Here is a 21742-nt window from a genome sequence, read left to right on the forward strand (position 1 = left end):
GAGTAGGAGTACGCGGCCACTATCGTGGATCGAGGGTGAGAACCACCACAGACCTTTGGCCGCGCCGCTGCCGCGCGAGAAGGCGGCCGAGCTCGTGGGGCCCCCCCGCGGCGCCCGCGACCCCCGGGCATGGGCGCCCCTGCGGTGCGGCGCTCCCCCGCAGTCGGCGGGTGTGCTAGCCCGGAAGGCGGGGGTGGAGAGGCGAGCGGAGCTCACGAGGCCAGGTGAGGGGCCGGGGCGCTGTGGTCCCGGGGTGACCCGGGAGGAAGGGGGTCTTGCAGATATACTGGGGTGAGCTGGGGCCACGCGGCGAGTCCTGCTTGGAAGCCGGGCAGCGTGCGGGGAGGGGGGGGGGGAGGCACCGGATTCCCAGCGGAACCTGCCAGCCCCGACTCAGCCCCCAAGTGCGGCGGCCAGCTCTCTCTCCCCGGCCCGCCAAGGGTGGGGTTTGGCCGGCGAGGGGCCCTGGAGGTGGCCAGGCCAGAGAAATTCCTTCCATTTCCCGCCGGCTGCAGGGAACGGGTTCCAGGAGTTCGGGAGCTCGGCTGCCAGGATGCCGCCGGGAGGGACCGGGATTGCCAGATGCAACTTCTTCGTGGGACCGAGTGGAGAAACCGAGGCTGGAGAGGGTCTCGTGGAGTCGGAAGCGGACCTGGGACTGGAAATGCCCCAGTGGTGGCCTTTACAGTGAAGTATTAATTTGGGTTTGGGGCTAGCATTAGGGGAATGCGGGGAAAACGAAGGCTGGGCAGGGAAGGGTGGATCCACAACATTTCTGTCCCGAGGGTGCTCATGGATTCGGGGGCTGACAGCCTGGACAGGGACTCTAGTGGTGGCCACAAGGCTTGCTTTGTCCTGGACCCACTCCCAGTGAATGGTTAGTTCAGGGACTTGGAGGAAGACTGAAAGGGCGGCCAGTTGTTTCTTTGCAGAGATCTAGAGCTGAGAGGAATGACAAGTGCACAGTAGGATAAAATCAAGAATCCAAACGATGGCAATCCGGTAGAAGGGTGGACCAAGACTGACAAGATGAACGTGACTGATTATAAATGCTGAGACCTGTGCAGGAGTTAAGAAAATTAGGTCAGGAATCCGGGCCTAGAGCCTGGTTCAGAGGCCCAGCAACACAGGCCCTGAAGCTTCCCACTTGCTGTCTGGTGTTAGCTGTCAAACTGCTCTGCAATCAGAGACCTCTGCCCCCTAAACAGGCCCAAGGGGGAATGGAATGCCCCTCCCTGGGCTCCCTGGGTCCTGATCCCAGCTTTGCCTCTTCCTAGCTGTGTGCCTTAGCTCCCTCGTTGGTAAAATGTTCACAATAATCATCCCTTGCACCTAGTGTTGTGAGGCTGAAATGCGAACACATACATAAAGTGCTCAGTAATGTATCTGGCACATGGTGTTCCACATATATCAGCTGCTGTTGTTGATGTGTGTTAAAGTAATATGCCCATTTCTGGGTGGGAACATTGGCCAATGCAGAGCCTAGGAGCCACCAGGGCTGCAGTTGTGCTGTTAGTTGTGTCCTGTGCAAGGGGGAGTTGAGTTAAGAAAAGACCCAAATACTTCAGGAAAGAGAAGGGCGTTGCAGGTGGGCCCAGGGACAGCAGAGATCCAGAGCTGAGGGCTCTTGGAGGCAGGGTTGTGATTCATCACAGTGTTGGCTGCAGTGTCCTTCCCACCTCCTTCCAGGCGGCTGGCTGACCTCCTCCCAGCCCAGTCCCACTGCAGGCACGTGTGAGCCCTCCTCTCCCCGAACTCCACAAATACTCACTAGAGCACCTGCTAGTGCTGAACTCTTTTATTTATTTTAAATATATTTTTATTGATTTCAGAGAGGAAGGGGGAAAGAGAGAGAGAGAGAGAGAGAGAGAGAGGGAGAGAGAGAGAAAGAGAAACATTAGTGATCAAAGAGAATCATTGATTTTCTGCCTCCTGCACACCCCTGACTGGGGATTGAGCCCGCAACTTGGGCATGTGCCCTGACCTCGAATCAAACCATGACTTCCTTGGTTCATAGGTTGATGCTCAACCACTGAGCCATGCCGGCTGGGCTCTACTCTGTTTTAGAGACTGAAGAATGCAGGGCTTGAGAGAGACAAGTGAACAGCATTAGTCCCATGGAGATAATAAAAGTAGGTTAAAGAGGTAGGATGAGGGTGGAGGCTCTGCAAGAAAATGGGAATGGGAACTGATGGATGAGGAGGAGATAGCTGTACAGACATCCCGGGCAATGCTTTCCTGGCAGAGGAACAGACAGTGCAAAGGCCCTGAGTGAGGAAAGAAAGCCCATTTGGCTGGAGCACAGCTGGGTCCTTGAGGTCTGGCCTGATGCTCCCACCACTTTAGGCGGGTATCACTTTTTCTTCCTCCAAGCCCCCTCAGTCCTTGGTTGGCCCTCTGCACAGTGCTGGTTGTAACTGACCTTGATTCATCCCCCCATTGTAACCTCCTGTGGCCCAGGGATCTTGATTTGTTCCTTCTTGGGTCTCCCACTGTTCATGGCTCACCGCTGGGCTCCCAGTAAATGTTTATGAAATGACTGTGGAGGAGCGGATATTGATCTGGGATAGGAGACAGGATCAGGACCTTGCTCTGAGATGTTAGGAATCCCTTCCTAGGCACCGTTGGGCCCCTGACTCTGGCCCCTGTTCTCAGACACAGGCGGGCTGAGCTGGGCACTCGGACTGGGCCTGACTGGTAGGAAGTGTTCTTCCCTCCTGAGCCTTCCTCCTCAGCTGTGGGCTGGTAGGGAGAAAAGGGAGGGAGGGCCCCAGGGCCTGCCTGCAGACCTGTTTCTGGAGGATAGGAGACGATGATGTCATTCTGGGAAGCAGGTGTAGCATATGGGCTGGGGCAGGTTAGAAGCCTGATTTTGCCTTCTGTTTGGGGTTGGAAGCTCTCCAGATGTTCCAGACTGCCCTCCCCTCCTTCCCTACGGCCTTCACTCCATGCTCCCATTACACCCAGAGGAGCAAGGGGTGCTGGTAGCCCTGGAAGAGGAGTCTGTGTGCCCTGGGCCAGAGAAGCTCCCTTTGCCTGAGGTCCCTGGGGCAGAAGTCAGGGGGGCGAGGAGTCCCGTCACCCACCCTCTGGGGCCCTCTCCTTCTTACTTCCTCTGCCTCCATCATGGAAACATCTACTTCTCTTTTCCCAGGCCTCATCATGGCCTGCAGCGCAGCCTGATAACTGGAGAAGGCCAAGCCTTGGCTGGCCCTGCCCTCTGGGGCCCAGTTGAGAGAAGAGAGGGTTGAATAAGGGTGGGAACAGGAAAGGAGAGCTGTGGGGGTCTTGGGTGCATCGGCTACAGGGGGCTCTGGCACCCGTGGGGTCAGTGGGAAGAGCTTGAAAAGGCTAGAGAGGTGGTGCACACAGTGGCCCCAGGAGAGGCCAGGAGATGCCCAGTGTGGCTTGGAACCAGGGTCTGAGGTCAGCTTTGATGTGTCCACATTGAATTTCTCTTCAAATTGATATCACGTATGTGCCTGGCACTGTTCTAAGCCTTTTACATATAGCTCATTTTAAGCCAGTTGTGAATTTTAGAGATGTCAACCACAGGTTGTCATTTCTACAGATCAGGAACATGAGGCACAAAGAGGTTACGTAACTTGCCTTAGGTTACAAGTGATGAAGCCCGGATGCGAACCTCGGCAGCCTGAGACCTAGCATCCTGCTCTTAACTCCTCTACTCTAACCTGGGCCTTCCCCTTTTGGGACTGGCATCCCTTCACAGAATATTCCTTAGAGTCCTCATTGCTCTGGTTACAAGGCTGGGCTGCCTGGAGGTGGGGTCACGGAGCCCCTGCCCTGAGGGCCTCTGAGGCTTTGGGGGCTACAGTGCAGCCTCTAGGGAGAGAAGGGTATTCTGCTCTGTCCTCACAACAGTTCTCTTTTCTCTGCTTACAAACGCCCTTTCGTGCATAGCAGGGGGCTGAGAGCTGGACTGAGGCACCCTCACCCCGGAGAAGGGTGTAAAGCTGAGGGCTGGGTGCTGCCATGTGTCACCATGGCCCGGAGATGCCCTGGATGCTGTTAGCATCTCCTGGCCACAACCCCAAGAGCTGTTTGCCTAGGGCAGTGGTCGGCAAACTCATCAGTCAACAGAGCCAGATATCAACAGTACAACGATTGAAATTTCTTTTGAGAGCCAAAGTTTTTAAACTTAAACTACATAGGTAGGTACATTGTTATTAACTTAATTAGGGTACTCCTAAGGCTTAGGAAGAGCCACACTCAAGGGGCCAAAGAGCCACATGTGGCTCGCGAGCCTCAGTTTGCCAACCACGGGCCTAGGGCATAGGCCCCACGCTCTGATGCCCAGCCTTGGGCTGGCTTGTCCTCCTGGTAGCCTGGGTCCTGCCCCTGTTCCCACAGCTGTGTGTACTGGTTTGTGCTGTCTCCGGGAATTCCCTGCTGGCTGGTTTCTTCTCAGTCACACTGACTCCCTCTCTGTAGGCCTCAACCATGGACAGAGGCCAGCTCCAGCCCCTCCCTGGTGTCCGGCTCCTTTTGCCCGGCCCTGAAGATCCAGAGGATGGTTTGAGTATGGCCCAGGGTCTGTCCATCCATCCAGAGTGGTAAGTGCTCTGCTGTTGTTCTTTGTACACCCCTGGGGCCCCCGAGCAGGTGGGGTTAGGGGGTAGAGGTGGGTGTGGAGCCGCCTGAAGTGGATGTGGTTTGGGGGATGGAGGGGGAAGCCCTGCAGAGGTGGTAGGCGAGGTGCTGCTCAGCATGGGGAGATCTGATTTTCAGTGTTGGGGGTAACGTGGGGGTGGGGAAGGGGGAAGCCTCATTTTCTTAGCAGGATAGGTGGAGGGGGGCACTCCGGGCCCTGTGACATGGGGTGATGGTGGGGGTGGGGGTATCAGCTGCTCTCAAGGCAGCATGTGCCCCGTTCCAGGAAGCTGATGGGGTGGAGTTGGGTAGTTCCTGGCCAGGCTGGGAGTATAGTGGGGCAGACATGGGGGATGGGAAGCTGCTTGTTTCTAGGTGCAGGCACTGCACCAGGGGAGTGCGGGAAGGGAAGGCGGGGATGACCCCATTCCTCCCTGAAAGGTACTGACCGCCCCTGCCCACTATGGCTGCCCTGAAGGTCCTGTGAGGTCTGGTGGGGGGAGGTGCCTCTGTAAATGGGAAGGATCTTGCTAACCAAGGACGGGGAGCGGCCCCAGCATTCACCCAGCATTCCTGAGGGGGAAATCTCAGTCTTGCAGACATGGCCAGAGGGATCCTTGGCCATCTCGCTCACCTCCTCTCCTTATGGACGAGGAGACTGATTACAGAGGGGAGAAGTGACTTTTCAAGCTCCTACGGTGAGGACATGTAGAGCCAAGCTTAGAATCCAGGCTCCTGGATTCCAGGCAAGCCCAGAGGCCTGATCTGCTGTGAGGACACACCTTCTTGTCTGAGCATGCTTCCAGAGAAGGCACAAGCCGATCTGCGGGTGGGGGGGTGAGGGGGGGGTGTAATCAGAATGGGATTTCACCAGCCCTTTCCCTGGGGACCTGAGATACTGGGATGGGGCCAAGGGCACCACAGTCCTGGTTACCGTGCTTACCTGAGGGAGCTGGAGTGCAACCTGGCCCCCTGGACAGGGATCCTGTGATTCCCCTTTTTCTTCCCTGGAACAGAGAACAGAGGGCCGTCTCTGAGCAGCAGCCCCCCTCAGGCCTTGGGAGATGTCAGATGAAGCAGGAGCTGGCTTGGTATCTCCCCCAGCCCCCCAAACACGGTTGCCTCCTGGGGAGTTGGTGTTCAGGGTGCAGAGAGTCCCAGAGAGATGGCTGGGCTGGGGAGGGTGGGATGTCCAGTTCGAGCCTGGATGGAAAAGGGAAAGCCCTGGGAAGCAGGGCCTCCGGTTCCAGGGCTGCCCTGGTTGTGCACCTGGCCTCACGCTGGCAGCAGGCTCTGTGCCCCCAGCTTCAGGCTGGGGACAGGAAGAGGCATTCCTGTAAGTGGGAGAGGCAGGTGTCCCTGGTCAGCCGGAGATCACGACTTGGGCAGCACGTGAGTGAAGAGGACAGCAGTGGGCCAGGGATCTTTCCCGTCACTCGGCCCCACCTCTACCCTCGGCTCAAACCTGGCATCCTGAGCTCCCAGCCTTCCCTCTGGGTACATAGCAGCCCCCATGACAGGATTTCCTGTGTTCACCTCGTCGTCTGGGTGATGGGGTGAAACTCTCATGTCAGATATACTGCCAAGGCCACCCGAGGGGCTGCCAGCTGGGGCCCCGTGAGTGCGAGAGCTGCTGGTCTTGTGACGTGGACACCTGTCTGCCAGGCCTGGGCATGGGCCCAGGGTCACGCTCACACCGGGGCTCCCGTCAGTTGACTATTTTGGGCTCTTGCTGACCTGGGCCAAAGTCAGGCTTCAGCCAAGAGGGCCCTGAGGCAGCTCCCGTGTCCCCAGAGGCCGCTCTGGTTTCTGCTATATAAACAGAGGAGGACATGCTGGCTTGGAGACAGCTCCACGTCCTGAGCCTGCTCAGCTGGTGCACAGCCTCCCCTGGGCAGGACAAGCTGACTGGGCAGTCACGTCTCTTCCCCCAGGGCTCCCTGAGGCCGCCGGGAAGAGCCCCCAGCCGGGCCTGGGATTCTCCTCCCTCGGTGCAGCTGCCCGCGATGAGTCAAAGCAGATTGTGAGGAGGAAGCTGGTGAGTCTTAGGAATGGGGAAACTGAGGCACAAGAGCTGGGCTATTTGGATCTTTTTCCATTGAGACTGTCTGCTTTGTGGTTCCTTTAGCCTTGAGAGGAGGAGGGAGCAAGGGTGGCCGACATCCTGAGGAATGAGAGTAAGGCAGCGGTCCTCAACCTCTGGGTCGAGACCCCTTTGGCGGTTGAACGACCCTTTCACAGGGGTCGCCTAAGACCATCCTGCATATCAGATATTTACATTATGATTCATAACAGTAGCAACATTACAGTTATGAAGTAGCAACGAAAATAATTTTATGGTTGGGTCACAACATGAGGAACTGTATTTAAAGGGCCAGAAGGTTGAGAACCACTGGAGTAAGGGCTTGACTGCAGTTGGATGATGGGAGTGTTGGACCTGGGGACACTTGGTGGTTGGGAGAAGCGATGCCATCTTTCTCCTTCCTCGGAGCTCTCCAACAGGGTCCCGAGCCTCCTCTCTGTCGCCCAGGTCTGGACAAGGCACGGGTGTGCTCAGGTGGGGAGGGGCACTGGAGTGAGCCGGGTGTCCACCCGGGTACTTCAGCATTGGTTCTTGAGTCGGGTCCCTGGACCCCCACCTGCTGGGACTGGGAGGCAGACCCCTGGGCTTGGCCTCCCCGAGCTCCCCACGCCTGCCCCACTCTCCTTGCCCAGCTTCCCAGCTGGTTTGGGTGCCCGAGAAGCAGAGCTGGAGTGAGGTCTGGCAGGTCCGCCAGCCAGCTTGCCACAAACATGCTCCCCAGGCCCCCGGCCAGCGGCTTCGGCCCGGCCCGGAATAAGTGGCAGCTCCTTACGTGGGAGGCTCTGGTGCTCTCATTCTCAGTGCTTTAAAAAAAACAAAACCTTTTCCCTTTCTGAACGTGAGTCTCTAAACGAATCCAGAGCCTGTGACTAAAAATACTTTAACAATAGGAAAATGCATCAGTCTTTCCGGCTGGGGCTCATTATCAGAGGGTTTTTATTTTGGAATTTGAAGTTTTGCCCAAGGTGGCTGGGTGGAGACCCCGGGCAGGGGCAGGAGAATTCGGTGGGTGTTGATGTTCTGCAGGCTGAGGGGAGACCCTCCCAGGGAGGAAGAGGGGATGGCTGGCCGGGAGCTGAGCAGATGGAGGGGCATAGAAGGGGTTTGAGGAGGGTGCAGATGAGGTGTGGGCTGTCCTTCCCCAAAGGAACTCCGTGATCCTGTCTACGTTTCCCAGCTCTGGCTGTTCTTACTGAAGTCTAATCTTATTCCTCTGCTGTATGTTAATTCCGTCTGGCCTGAGAGGGAAGTGGGGTTGAGAAATCACTGGACTGAAAATGACCTCTATGGAGAGAGGCCTGCCCTCCTTAATTAGCTAGCTTTCTTTAGAGTATTGAGCACTTGCTGCATACAGAGTCTGGAATTTTCTGGCGCTGGGTGGAGCCACGTCTCTGGGCACACTCTCATTTCCTTTCACTCAAGCCCTGTTTTTCTCTGGTTCTTAAAGAAGGGGGTGCTGGCTCCCCAGTTAGCTGAGGACCCTGGTGTCTGTGTCCTTTTCCTGTGACCCAGGATCCTGCTGCAGGTCCCTAGAGTCCCCGTTCCCAGATGGTGCTCCGCTTCACTGTTGAGCCTCCCCCCGCCCCGCCCAGTTAGCGGAGTGAATTCTCACAGCCCCGGGACTCGTGGTGCTGTCCGCATCGGACAGGCGAGGAAACAGTCTCGGAGAGGGCAAGGGACTGGTCGAACACCAGGTTTGCCGGCTCCTGGTCACACATGCCTCTGAGAGCTCCTCTGCCTTTTGCCCCGGCCAGGGGCCGGGGTGAGAGGTGGGGGGCAGTGGCTAACCTGCCCACGTCCTTGGGAGCCTGTTTTCAGGGAGATAACATATGTCCGTGGGAAGCCCCCTGGGACAGTAGGCAGTGTGTCCCCACCCCCAGCACAAATCCCCCTGCCCACTGTCAGGGCAGGAAGAGGAAGTGGCCAGGTCAGGGCAGGCAGAGGTCCTGGGGCTGAGGCGGGGAAGGTCCCCTGGCCACTTCTCAGAGAGAGGAGGCAAAGCTCACGCCCTCTGCCCACCCTGGGGTGGGTGTGGAGGCCTGTGGGTGGGGATGGTTTTGGTGAAAGTGGGGCAAGTTCCTGCCCTCTGCACAGCAGTGGGGGGGCAGCCTGAGGTCAGGGGCCAGCGTGGGAAAGGGGCTGTGCAGTTCCACTTCCTCCATCCTCTATTCACTCAACTCCACGCCCTCCCTCTGGGCTGGGAACATTGGCTACCCATTGGGGACGGCCCTGGGCTACTACTATTGAGGATGCATGAGGGGGTCCCCCTGCCAAGTTGGGGGAGACAGGGCCTTGCTCTCATGTTCACACATTGGAGGGGGAGGGGTGTGGCTGAACACACGGTAAGTCCCCCTAAGATGTGACTAGGAGGGGCAAGGGCCTAGTGAGTTGTTCAGAAAACATACTGTGTGTGCGAGGACCCCTCTGTAATGTCAGATCTCATGGCCTCTCCCAACTGTAGTTGTGTTCTGAGTATGTAGCATTAGAACAAGTACATAATGAGAAACAGCGCTGTTTCTCAGTGATTTCAGAAACACACACTTGAATGAGTAAATTCCAGCGGCATCTCTACCATTTACATATAGATATTGCTTTCATTGAGGCGTGACTGTTTTTTAGTTACACTTTTACTTTTGAAAGTATAATATATAGACCACAAAGCATGCAAATGGTAGGTGTAATATTTTAAGAGTATAGTTTCGTGACTTTTCCAGAGTGGGTGGCCATGTCCAGATTGTGAATCAGAAGGTTTCCAGTCCCTCCAAAGACCCCCTCCTGGCACCACTATTTTCGATTTACAGATGCTTGTGTGTACCTGGTTCTGTGGTGCCCTTATAAGAAACAAGGAGGCACTGGGTCCAGCACAAAACTGAGAGTTAGGGGACCTGAGTTTGAGTCCTGCTCCCAAGCCTCCATCTCTTCTTTTATAAAATGTGGGTCAGTATTCTCCTGGAAGGCTGAGGAGAGGGTTCGTGGAAAAATCCCTGCAAAGTGCCCTGGGCTGACCCTTGATCAGTATTCCCCATGCCCCCAACCCCCAGTGAGGAGGTGCTTATTATTAAGTGAGGCTGACCCAGGGGGTGGCACATGAGCTGTCTTAGGGGATCAGCAGGGTTAGAATAGAAGGAAGAGGAGCCATGTGCCCAGGTGGTGGTGGGAAGGTTTAACCCAAGGTCCTTATATGGGGGCAGTGGGGAGGGGAGGAGAGTTATGAGGCAGATTGGTGGGCTGAGCCTGCAGTGGGAGCCTGACATGGTTGGCTGTCTTATCTCCAATATGACATCTTCCATCCCTGCCCTTCCTGTGTTATCGTGGCCCTTCCTTACCTTCTGGTTCTCCCCTCTAGTTTTGGATACATCTCTCATCATTACCTGCTTCATCATTACCTGTCCCCCCCGCCACCCCCCACCCCCCACCCCCCACCAGAGCTGTTTCGCTCTTGAAGGCTGGACGTCTTGAAAGGGGGAGGGTCCCTTAGGAGTCTCTGGGCAGCCTGGGACCAGCTTATGGTCTAGGTCTCCCAGAGTCTGCATCAAATATGCCTTTCCCCACAGTCCTACCTTAGCCAGATGCCACTCCCTCCAGAGCCCCAGTCCACCTCCTCTGGAGGCCATCTGGCCAGCAGGGATGAGCCCAGGGGTGCCCAATGCGTGGCCCTGGCAGTGTTCCCACAGAGGGACTCTACCTTTGTCTTCTATTTTCAGAGTGTAATGTGTTTAGGCCTCCCGGCACCCCTCCCCTCCTACAAGCATGTCCAGGTGGCAGATGCAGCTGCCTCCTCTCCCCTCTCTGCCTTTGGAGCAGCAATCCTGCAGCCTCCAAACCTGCCGCAGCCAGGGAAGGTGGGGCCTGGGCTGCGGACACAGATCTGGAGGCTAGGGCTGAGATGTGGAGATTTAGGCCAGGGCTCTGGACAGCTCCTCAACACACACGAGTTCCCTGGGGCTCCTGGGTGGGCCTCCCCACGGGAGAGCAGGGAAATGGAAAGCGGGCGGGAGGAAAGGCAGGTGCTAGGGCTCAAGGCTGGCCCAGTTCTCAGAGAACTGTTAAGGCTGGGCTTGAGCTCACGCAGCTAATACACCTGTTTGGCTGATGGGGGTGGAGGGAAGAACGCTGACCTGGCGAATCATCTTTTGCTGACATGTTAAAATTATTTTTATTTTTTGAGGAAGGCTCTGTTGGTTGGAAGGAAGCGTCCCAGGGCGGGCTGGGGGACTGGGCGGCAAGCCCAGTTTCATCAGCCCGGACTGGCTGCGTGGGCCTGAGCAGGGTGCAGATCCTCTGGGAGCCCTTGGGTCCTAATCTGCAAAATGGGAGCACATGAATGGTGTTGGTGGTCAAGCCTTTAAAAAAAAAAAAAAGCTGAATCCTTTTTTGTTTTGTCCTCCTAAGCAAAATCTTATGCAAAGGCCCAGGACAAAGAAAAATTTTGGCTTAAGTGGTGTGGAGATCCTGGCTGGTCCCATTGGCATTACTCTGCCCATGCTTCATCTTTACACAGGTGACCTTGAAGGGTCTCTGGAAGCTGGTTTGGGAGAAGCCAGAGCTCTCTGAAGGCTGGTCCGCATGGAGATTGTGCTGTAATAGGGGCGTTCTGGCAGGTCCTGACCACATCACCAAATGAGATTGGTGTTACGTGAAGACTGCTCCACCCCGGGGGACAGTGGGGTTTGGGAAGTGGAGCCAAGCTGGTCAAGGGGTGGTTTTAGTTTTCTTAATGAGTGCGGGTAAGGAAAAGCGGAGGCCACTGGCCTCACTCAGCTGGGCTGCTGCTGCTTCCTTCAGGTACCACTGAGGCATGGCTGTGGCTGGCAGTAGGAACTGGGGATCCAAGAGATGTTCCAAAATAGGATTTCAGGAAAAAATGAAAAGTTGCATGTAGGGCATCAGGAGCAGAGATGGGGTGACGGCTAGTACACAGATGACAAGCGCTGCTTGGAACAGATGAAGTTTGAGGTGCTGGCTGGACCTTTTGAGTGGACAGAAGTGGGGGCTGGAGACAAAGGTGTGGGGAACCTGAGATGGAGGTGAGGATGGATGTGAGAAGCAGAAAGTGCCTCAAGGGTAGAGGGGATTGCTGTAGGGGGCCCAGATGAGGTGAGAGTGGGGTCCAGGGGTGCAGGCTCAGTGGAAGCAGAAACTTCATGTTGACTTGCAGGGGAGAAGGGGGCTGGGTGGGGCCCCAGTGTGTGTGTGTGTGTGTGTGTGTTCTCCTTATGAATATTAGCCCTTCCTTCCTCTCTTTCCTAGCAGGTAAGGGCTCCCCAGGTGAGGAGCAGAATGGGGGTGGAGGGGTGATAGCCAGACCAGGGAAGGTTCCAGGTGGCTGCAGCCTGGTCTGTGCCCTGATATAGCCCTGATACAGGGCGGGTCAGAGCTTTTCACAGGTGTTGGAGGTGAGGTGGGAGTGTGGGTAATCCCTTATTCGAGACAGGGGAAGGCGAGAAAAGATCCCCTAGATAATGCAGTCAGTGGGGATCACCCCCGTGGGCCACCACCTTTCTGTGTGACCTTGAACAAGTGCCATATTTCTGAGTTTATTTATAAAATGGGGAAGAGTCTGCACAAATTCGAAAAAATTTCTCAGGCCCAACCCAATTCTGAAATTCGGTAATTTCCCACCAGAGTTCACTCAACCTGGAAGGGACTGTGGAGGGGACTGGTGAGAAATGAAGTTCAGCGGGCGGGGTAGAGCCCATTGGTCCATCTTCCGCCTGGCAAAACCCCTGCCCTCCGGAAGGTATTTTGCATAGGAAATTGGGGGGAGGGAATACGGCTCTTACTGATCGTTGGGGCCACCTCTCAGCCCCAGACCCCGCTGGGGAGACTGAGGGGGAGACCGGTCAAGTGCACGGGGCTGCGGTGGGGGGGCAGGTGCTTCAGGTGTGTGCCTGGGTTGCCCGCCCCAACCCCAGGCCTCCAGGAAGGACCTGGGAGGGTGCCAGGCGGAGCGGGCCCAGGGAGCGGGCCCAGGGAGCCGGAGGGAGCGGGAGCAGCTGGAGAGTGAGGAGATCCTCGTCGGGGAAGCCCTGCGGCCGCGGCTCCAGAGCGCCCTCTCCTTGGGTTCTGGCCCTCCAGCCGGTTATTTCGGACCTGGGGACCCCGGGCCGGGCCCTGGGTGTCGCGGGGGAGCCTCGGGAGTCCACGAGTTGCTATTTTTAGCCGGCGCGGCGGGCGCGAGGAGACTATTTATAGATCAAACAGTCCGCGCTCCCTGCGTCAATGGAACCCCTCGTGCGTCACCCGCGCAGACATTCCAGGCCCCCCTCTTGCTCCGCCCCCTCGGGCTCCCCGGCCCGCGCCGCCTCCCGCCGGAACCGCACCGCCCCCCGCGCCCTTGTATGGCCAGGGCTAGCCGGCCGTGCGTCAGAGGCGCCCCCGCCCCTCCCCGTGCGTCACGGAGCGCTTAAGAGGAGGGTCGGCTCCGCCGGGGAGCCCCAGCGGTGGCGGCTGCGAAAGTTAGGGGAGTGTGCAGGACGGCAGGAGCGCACTCGGCGTCAGACATCGACTCGGGGTGCTGGTCCCGGGCTGGGGAAGCAGGAGCCGGCCGGGTAGGTACCCCCGCGGGGAGCGTGCAGCTCATCAGAGCTCTCTGTCTTGGTTTTTCGGGGTGTTGCATGAAGGAGATGGGTGTACGCGCGGGTAGAAAGGATGTTGTAGGGTCATCATGCCGGAGGACGGGTGTAGGGTGCAGCCCTGGAGTTGTCGGGGAGCAGTTGGAACGGAGCAAGGACCCAGCTTGGACTGGAGTCTGCTTGCTGCGGGGGTAATGTCTGTGCAAGGTGGAAGCCTCAGGGGGTTAGGGTTGGCGCCAGGAGTCGGGACTTGTCCGGTAGGAAGCTGTCCGTAGCTCAGTCCCCCAGGGTGCTCCACTGGGCACACAGCGCTCTGGACTGAGGTGCTGATGGGGTTCTCAGTACAGTGGGGGGAAAGGTACGGAGAGCTTCAGCTGCTGGGATCCGCTGGATTTCCAAAAGGGTCTCCTTCCTCCCAGCATGTCAGCCCCCTCCCCATGATCCTAGTCGTTTTCTTAACACTTAAGAGGCTGCGGCTGAGCTTGCAGGACACAGCCTGAAGTTTCTGCCCGAACTATGTTAGCAGACCTCTGGTTTCCCAAGGAAATGGCCAGCATCGGTGGCTGAACAGGGGAGGGGGTGCGTTGCATCATGGAATAAGAAAGTCTTCTTGGGGCAGGAGCAGGGTCTCTGGAAAAACAAGGAAACTTGTTTTAGCTGTAGCTTGGATCCTGTGTGTGTGTGTGTGTGTGTGTGTGTGTGTGTGTGAGAGAGAGAGAGAGAGAGAGAGAGAGAGAGAGAGAGAGAGAGAGAAACCCTGGTCCTTGGGGATCCTGGATGTCAGTTACTAATGTTGGAGTCTCTGGTGTGGTACTATCTGGAGGATACCCCGCTCCTTCTACCCCCCAGAGTCGCTGTTGGATCAGACAGGTAGGGTGCAGCCTGAGGCGGGTTCAGCATAACAGGTGCAAGCCACATTGTTGCCAGGACCTGCCTGAAGCCGGATTCGCCCCCTCCCTCCTTCAACCCCGCCCCTTCCTCCTCCCTGTGCGACTTTGCTGTCGTCTCCACCCCCATGTGGGTCCGTATCTTGTGCCATTAAGTACCTGCATGGGGGTGTGGGTATAGGTTGGTGGGGGTTGATCCGGATGTGGGACGTCCAAGTGGAGAAACAGGATTTGAATAAAGCTGGAACGCCCAGCTCTTCGTGGCTGCTGCCTCTCCTCCCCCCCAACCCATCCCTGCCCGGGCTTTCCTAGTGCAGGCAGACGTGGCCACCTTATCTCTCACAGGTGCTGTGTGCTGTGGACAGGTGCTGCTGGGTGGGTGGGGCCAGAGCTTCCTGGGGCTCTGCTGTCTGGGCTGCTTGGGGGAGTGTTAGGTCAGGGTGGTGCTCCCCTCTCTAGGGCCCGTGGAGGTGGGAGAAAGGCTAGAGCCCGAGACAATTTGGGTTCTTTGCCCCTTCCTGCTGCCCCCCTTGATTATGGTGCTCTGTTCCAGCTCGCTTTCTTACCCAGCGTCCCTCCCTGGCTGGTGAGGCCAGAGCTGTGAGAACCCAGACTTGCAGGGATGAGAAAAGTCTCTGGTAATTTATGACCTATCTGGGAGCTTACGGATCCCCTTTAGGGATCCTCTACAGCTCCTAGGATGAGCCGGGGGTGTAACCCCATTGTCTGAGCTCCTGAAGTTTTCAGAGCACAGACACCCTTTCATGGAGGGACCCAGGCAGGCCAGGCTGTCTTCTCCCAGCAAGCCCCTCTCCCTGCATAGCCACTGCCCGTCTCCTGGTGGACTCGGAGAGCTCTCTTATAAAAAGTACAGAGAAAAATGCTGGGGTAGCAGAGAATTCCCCTTAGGGACTGTCCATTCTCCTGGTCGTCCAAGGGGCTGTTCTCTGCTCCCTCCTGCCTCCCCCCAGCCTCTCTTCAGCAGATGGCCTTTAAAGGTCTGGAGCCAGGTTACCCAATCCCCTGGGGAGCTGGGGACGGGGTGAGGAGCCCTGGGCTCTCTTCCTCTTTGCCTCTGAGAGCATCCCAGGCAAGTGCAGAGTGGGTACCCATCCCCAGATGGCAGGGCCGGAGTGCACGTGGGATCTGCAGCCTTTGCTCAGTATGCAGTGTGGGGGCAGGGATACGAGACAGGTTCATTGGTGCTTAGGCCTCTTTCTGAGGCAGTGGGGCCTTCACTCCCAGCTCCTCTTCCATTTGCAGGATGTCCTTCCCAGGTACTGGGGTGGGGGGGGGGTTATGCAGAGGCTAGGTGGTGCCTGGGAATATTCCCAGAAGTGCCAGATTGGAGAAACAGCATATCTGTTCCTGGGGACTGGGTAAGGCCTGGCCTGGCTGCTTCTCCCACCCACCCTTCTCCCAGCCCCCACCCATGCCTTACCCGGCGAGGGAGGGCAGGGCACTGGAGGAACACAGCTTCCCCCTGTTCTGACAGAGAAATTCTGGCTGGATGCCTTCCCCAGGGCTCCCAGGCTGACTGGGTGTGGCGGGCCTTCCGACCGAGACCACTCTCGCTGGGCCTTTGCTCAGGGGCTTTCTGTGACAAGGAGGTGGAGATGGTGCTGGGGCCGGGGGCCAGGATTCCTGGGTTCTAGGGTTGACTGTGGCTCTAACACCTCAGGGTCTCATGTCTATCTTTTTTTTTAAAATATATTTTATTGATTTCCTACGGAGAAGAAGGGAGAGGGATAGAGAGTTAGCAACATCGATGAGAGAGGAACATCGATCACCTGCCTCCTGCACACCTCCAACTGGGGATGTGCCCGCAACCAAGGTACATGCCCTTGGCCGGAATCGAACCTGGGACCCTTCAGTCCGCAGGCCGACGCTCTGTCCACTGAGCCAAACCGGTCAGGGCTCATGTCTATCTTTAGAGTCAGGCTTCTCTCACGGACTCCCCTCCTTGGTGTCTTCCCTCTCCAGAGATGCCCTGTATCCAAGCCCAATATGGGACACCAGCACCAAGCCCAGGACCCCGTGACCACCTGGCAAGTGACCCTTTGACCCCCGAGTTCAGCAAGCCCACCATGGACCTGGCCAGCCCCGAGGCGGCTCCCACTGCGCCCACGGCCCTGCCCAGCTTCAGCACCTTCATGGACGGCTACACGGGGGAGTTTGACACGTTCCTCTACCAGCTGCCGGGAACAGCCCAGCCATCCTCCTCAGCCTCCTCCTCGGCCTCCTCCACATCCTCGTCCTCAGCCACCTCCCCTGCCTCTGCTTCCTTCAAGTTCGAGGACTTCCAGGTGTACGGCTGCTACCCCGGCACCCTGAGCGGCCCGCTGGATGAGACCCTGTCCTCCAGCGGCTCTGACTACTATGGCAGTCCCTGCTCGGCCCCATCACCACCCACGCCCGGCCTTCAGCCACCCCAGCTCTCTCCTTGGGACGGCTCCTTTGGCCCCTTCTCACCCAACCAGACTTACGAAGGCCTGCGGGCATGGACAGAGCAGCTGCCCAAGGCTCCTGGGCCCCCCCAGCCGCCGGCCTTCTTTTCCTTCAGCCCCCCCACCGGCCCCGGCCCCAGCCTGGCCCAGAGCCCCCTGAAGCTGTTCCCCTCGCAGGCCACCCACCAGCTGGTGGAGGGAGAGAGCTATTCCATGCCGACGGCTTTCCCAGGCCTGGCGCCCACTTCTCCACACCTCGAGGGCCCGGGGATGCTGAGTGCACCTGTGACCTCAGCCAAGTCCCGGAGTGGGGCCCCGGCCGGAAGCGAGGGCCGCTGTGCCGTGTGTGGGGACAATGCTTCGTGTCAGCATTACGGTGTCCGCACCTGTGAGGGCTGCAAAGGCTTCTTCAAGGTACTGGGCTGCCCGGGGTGTGGCTTTTCATGAGGAGTGGGGACGGGCTGGTCTCTCACCCCAGTGGGTCTGTGGGTCCTCCCAACTAGTCCTGCTTTTCAGAAAAGGTCCCCAGGAAATGGCAGGGGGCTGGGACCTTTTGTGTCTTAGGGCGCACACTGCCGGTGGGACCGCAGTGTGATGGAGAGAGGGGTGAGATACGGGCAGAGGGTGTGGGCTGCAGGGGCACCCAGGAGGGTATGTGCTCATGGCCAGCCTCTGGTTTCCCTCTGCCCATCCCCCACGAATCCAGGCCCTGGTGGGAAGGGGGCCCCAGGCGCTCGTGTTCCTGGCAGGAGATGAAAGGATCTGGGAAGAGGGCTTGGTGCTTGAGGGCTGGGGGTGGACTTGGGAACAGGCTGTGTGTTTGTCCCAGCACTGGGTGCCTGCTTAGCTTCCCGTCACCACCCCCCTCCGCCCCTCTGCGGCCCTCTCTTGTCTGCCTCAAGGAAGGGACAGGCGGATGCAGGCACATAAGAAGTGCAGGTGTCTGGGCTGCCAGGGAGCCCCTCGCCCCTGGCCTGGTGTCCCTGGGGTCTTCCTCCTGATGTAGAAGCCTCCCCCAGTGTCCCCAAGACTTTCTTTCTCCCCCCACCCTTCCACCTCTCCCTCCCCTGCCACCCAAATGTTAGAAAAATAGCTGTGAACAGAGAGTGCTTTTGTCTAGGATGGCAGCAGGATCTGGACAGTCCCCTCCCCTGGCTCCCCCTCCCCACACGCTCTGACAGCCTGTTCCGTGTTGTCCTCCCCTCCAGCGCACAGTGCAGAAAAATGCCAAGTACATCTGCCTGGCTAACAAGGACTGCCCTGTGGACAAGAGGCGGCGAAACCGCTGCCAGTTCTGCCGCTTCCAGAAGTGCCTGGCTGTGGGCATGGTGAAGGAAGGTGGGTGGTGGGACATGCCAAGGGACAGAGGTGGGCCTGATGGGTGTGGCAGGCAGAGGCCCCGGCATTCGTCCTGGTGGGCCACGGGGGAGGGCGCGCCTGGACCATATTTCTGCCCCACCTCTGGTCCACCTGCCTTGCTTATCGGGGCGGTCCCTGTTGGGTCCCCTGGTCTCAGGGGCTCTGGGGCCTTGGTCTTCCCAGCATTGTACACGTCTTGGGCGGAGAGGCCCTCCGGGCTCTCTTCCTCCCTTCCTCACCCCTGCCATTTCTTTGCAGTTGTCCGGACAGACAGCCTGAAGGGGCGGCGGGGGCGGCTCCCTTCAAAGCCCAGGCAGCCCCCAGATGCCTCCCCTGCCAATCTCCTCACTTCCCTGGTCCGGGCGCACCTGGACTCGGGGCCCAGCACAGCCAAGCTGGACTACTCCAAGGTGAGCCCCCAGCCCACATCCAGTGCCTGCGTGCAGATGACAAAAGGCCCCTCTTCAGTTGTTGGACAAATTGAAAAAAGAGCAGCCCCTGTGGCTGACCAGATGGACAAATGCACCCCCTTGGGTGGGTGGCCAGTTAGAAAAATGTGCTCCTCCCAGCAGCCTCTGCCCTGGGTGACTGTGTCAGAATCGGGAGGCACGAGGTGGGCGGCATCTCAGTTCCTCTCTCACCGCCGCGATCTGGTCTCCGATGCATGAGGTGGCTGTACATGGTGGCCCTGGCCCAGGGCCCGATGTGGCGTGCTGACCCCTCTGGACCGCCCCCTAGTTCCAGGAGCTGGTGCTGCCCCACTTTGGGAAGGAAGATGCCAGGGACGTGCAGCAGTTCTACGACCTGCTCTCGGGGTCCCTGGAGGTCATCCGCAAGTGGGCCGAGAAGATCCCGGGCTTTGCGGAGCTGTGCACAGGCGACCAGGACCTGCTGCTGGAGTCGGCCTTCCTGGAGCTCTTCATCCTCCGCCTGGCCTACCGGTGAGCTGCCTGCTGTCTGCCCGGCCCCTCCCCGGCTGCCCTGCCCGGGAGCCCCCCTGACCACCACCCGCATCCCCGCCCTCCAGGTCTAAGCCAGGCGAGGGGAAGCTCATCTTCTGCTCCGGCCTCGTGCTGCACCGGCTGCAGTGCGCCCGGGGCTTCGGCGACTGGATCGACAGCATTCTGGCCTTCTCTCGGTCCCTGCACAGCTTGGCTGTTGATGTCCCCGCCTTTGCGTGCCTCTCCGCGCTTGTCCTCATCACAGGTGAGTGGCCAGTCCTGGGGGCTGGGGAGGGCTGGAGGGCCCTGGGTGGGTTGGCATCTGGCACTTCCCAGGCTGCCACACTGTGGAGCGGGGTGGGAGGCAGAGAGGGGCAAGCATCTGCTCAGAGCAGCACTGCGGTGGGAGGCCGAGCTGGGGCTGGGGCCCAGCTGCGTGTGACTGCGAAGCCCAGGCCCGTCTGTGAATGACCCCAAGCGACCCAAGGTCCAGACTGTGTAGGTGTTGTATGTGGCCTAGGGTTGTGATTTATTTTTAAAGTCTGAACTGAATTAAGTTGCATAACTGCGCAAATGATAAATTTTCACAAACTAAGCACGCCCATGGGACCAGCATGACCAGTCCCCCAAAAGCCCTCCTTGTGCCCCCCGAGCCCCAAGGGTAACTCCGTCCTGACCTCTGACAGTACAGGCTCCCTGGGCCTCATGGGTGGTTTGTGTAAATATAATTATGCAGGACGGGCTCTGGGTGTTAAATGCAGAGGTTTTCAGACCTCACTGTTTTATTACTTACTATTTATTTATTTTTGTTAATCCTCACCCAAGGACATTTTCTTCATTGATTTTTAGAGAGAGTAAAAGGGAGGGAGGGGAGAGAGAGAAACATCAATGTGAGAGGAACACATCCATTGGTTGTCTCCCACATGTGCCCCGACCAGGGCTGGGGATCCAACCTGCAGCCCAGGTACATGTCCTTGACCAGGAATTGAACCCGTGACCCTTCAGTGAGTGGGCCAACACTGTAACCACTGAGCAACACCAGCCAAGGTTATGCTTTACTTTTGAAAGCACCAGAATCTGCCCCCATCCCATTTGCACTTAAACTTCACAGGGGACCCAGCAGAATCTGAGGCCCCCTGTGGGTTTAGGCCAGTTTTCCCTGGAGGTGGCCGCTAGGGCACCGCTACTCAGCTCCAGGGCTTCTTGGAACAGTTTGGGGAAAAACACTGGCCTAGTCAGAAAACTTGGCTAGGATTTCCTTTCTTTTTTTGTGACCTTGGGCAGGTCATTTAACCTCTCTGGGCCTCAGTTTCTCCCCCGGGAAGATGAGGATAATGAGTGTTCCCGCCTTCCTAGTCTTCTGATGAGGCTCAGAAGTGGCTTCTTGTGTGTGTGTGTGTGTGTGTGTGTGTGTGTGTGTGTGTGTGTGTGTGGACATGCTTTTGCAAAGTGCTGGAGGAGTATGAGGGACGGTTAGTGGCAGCGGTTTTGGAGGCCTGGGTGAGGCCAGGTCTTGGAGGGGTGCAGTCCAGGGTGGCTAATCCTGTACCCTCCTCACAGACCGGCACGGGCTGCAGGAGCCTCGGCGGGTGGAGGAGCTGCAGAACCGCATCGCCAGCTGCCTGAAGGAGCACATCTCGGCTGTGGCGGGCGAGCCCCAGCCGGCCGGCTGCCTGTCCCGCCTGCTGGGCAAGCTGCCCGAGCTGCGGACCCTGTGCACCCAAGGCCTGCAGCGCATCTTCTACCTCAAGCTGGAGGACTTGGTGCCCCCTCCGCCCATCGTCGACAAGATCTTTATGGAGACGCTGCCCTTCTGACCCCAGCCTGGGACACGTGTGCACCGTGTGCGCACACTCCTACGCCGCCCCACGTGCCTTGAGCCCATGGACCTTGGATCCCCCGGAGCACCGCCCCCCGCCGGGGCTGGAGCTGCAGACTGACTGGCCTCCTCGCCTGCTCGGGGAGCTCACCCCCTGGAAGAGGGGGATGCATTCGTGGGGGAGACCCCTTCTATTTGTCTTACCCCCCATCCCAGCCCTGGCCTTCATGTTTTTGTAAGATAAACCATTTTTAACACACACTGCTGTGCTGTAAATAAGCCAAATGCTGCTGTAAATACAGGAAGGAAGAGGTTGAGGTTGGGGGGAGGGTGAGAGGGAGGGATGGGACCCACCAGCCTGGGCAAGCCTTTCCCAGTCTCTTCCTGCTGACTCTCTTGCCACCTCCTTCCGCATGTACATAAACTCACTCGAGGAGGAAGGCAAATGACAGATTCTGACATTTATATTTGTGTATTTTCCTGGATTTATAGTATGTGACTTTTCTGATTAATATATTTAATATATTGAATAAAAAATAGACATGTAGCTGAAACTGGGGTCCTGTCTATCTCTGACACCTGCCCCCCCTCCCCCGGCCCCCTCCATAATCCCATAAGAGACAGGTGACTGGATATATCTTGGATATTACCAACCTGACTTAACAGGCCTCCGTTTGCTCTTTTGTAAAAGGTGAATAATAATGGCACCTGCTTCCGAGGGTGGTTCTGCAGAAGCACTGAGACTAGAGTCTGACACTAGAAAGCCTCTGATAATCTGGGGCCGCAGTGGAGGCCCGTGGAGGCCGACTGGCAGGGAAATAACATCCAAGTCCTACCCTGGGGCAGTGATCTCTGCTTTGGCTTCCACGTCTGTAACAAAGGGGCGGGGCCTACCTCGTGTTGCCGCTGGAATCCAGGAGTGTGGGTGTGGTGCTTAGCATGGGGCTGCGTACAGGGCAGCCCAGAATGATGGTGACAGCTGTTTTTAGTATAAGTTTTTTTCCATCCTCTTCCTCAGCA

General features: G+C 57.9%; 1 protein-coding gene across 4 annotated transcripts; it reads left to right on the top strand.

Moving 5' to 3' along the window:
- Nucleotides 1-170: 170 nt before the first annotated feature.
- Nucleotides 171-21276, top strand: NR4A1 (nuclear receptor subfamily 4 group A member 1). 4 transcript variants are annotated; one of them, XM_006095675.3, is made up of 10 exons: nt 171-224; nt 516-692; nt 4453-4574; nt 6546-6649; nt 16140-17017; nt 17812-17941; nt 18221-18372; nt 18701-18903; nt 18990-19168; nt 20464-21276. In XM_006095675.3, the coding sequence occupies exons 5-10, from the start codon at nt 16142-16144 to the stop codon at nt 20718-20720; spliced, it is 1797 nt and encodes a 598-aa protein (XP_006095737.1). In that variant the 5' UTR covers nt 171-224; nt 516-692; nt 4453-4574; nt 6546-6649; nt 16140-16141; the 3' UTR covers nt 20721-21276. The 4 variants fall into 4 exon arrangements, with proteins under 4 accessions (XP_006095737.1, XP_006095736.1, XP_014317237.1 ...); XM_006095674.3 differs by having other exon boundaries at nt 516-687; XM_014461751.2 differs by lacking the exons at nt 171-224; nt 516-692; nt 4453-4574 and having other exon boundaries at nt 6460-6649.
- Nucleotides 21277-21742: the final 466 nt, after the last annotated feature.

The sequence above is a fragment of the Myotis lucifugus genome, unplaced genomic scaffold (genome assembly GCF_000147115.1).
Source record: "Myotis lucifugus unplaced genomic scaffold, Myoluc2.0 scaffold_160, whole genome shotgun sequence".
In the NCBI taxonomy this organism is placed as follows: domain Eukaryota; kingdom Metazoa; phylum Chordata; class Mammalia; order Chiroptera; family Vespertilionidae; genus Myotis; species Myotis lucifugus.

Bases quoted from the DNA above. Each gene is read 5' to 3' on its own strand.
- NR4A1 (XM_006095675.3), top strand. From the start codon at position 16,142: ATGCCCTGTATCCAAGCCCAATATGGGACACCAGCACCAAGCCCAGGA. The intron at 18,373-18,700 runs GTGAGCCCCCAG...ACCGCCCCCTAG, and splicing joins CCAAGCTGGACTACTCCAAG to TTCCAGGAGCTGGTGCTGCC. The intron at 19,169-20,463 runs GTGAGTGGCCAG...CCCTCCTCACAG, and splicing joins CGCGCTTGTCCTCATCACAG to ACCGGCACGGGCTGCAGGAG.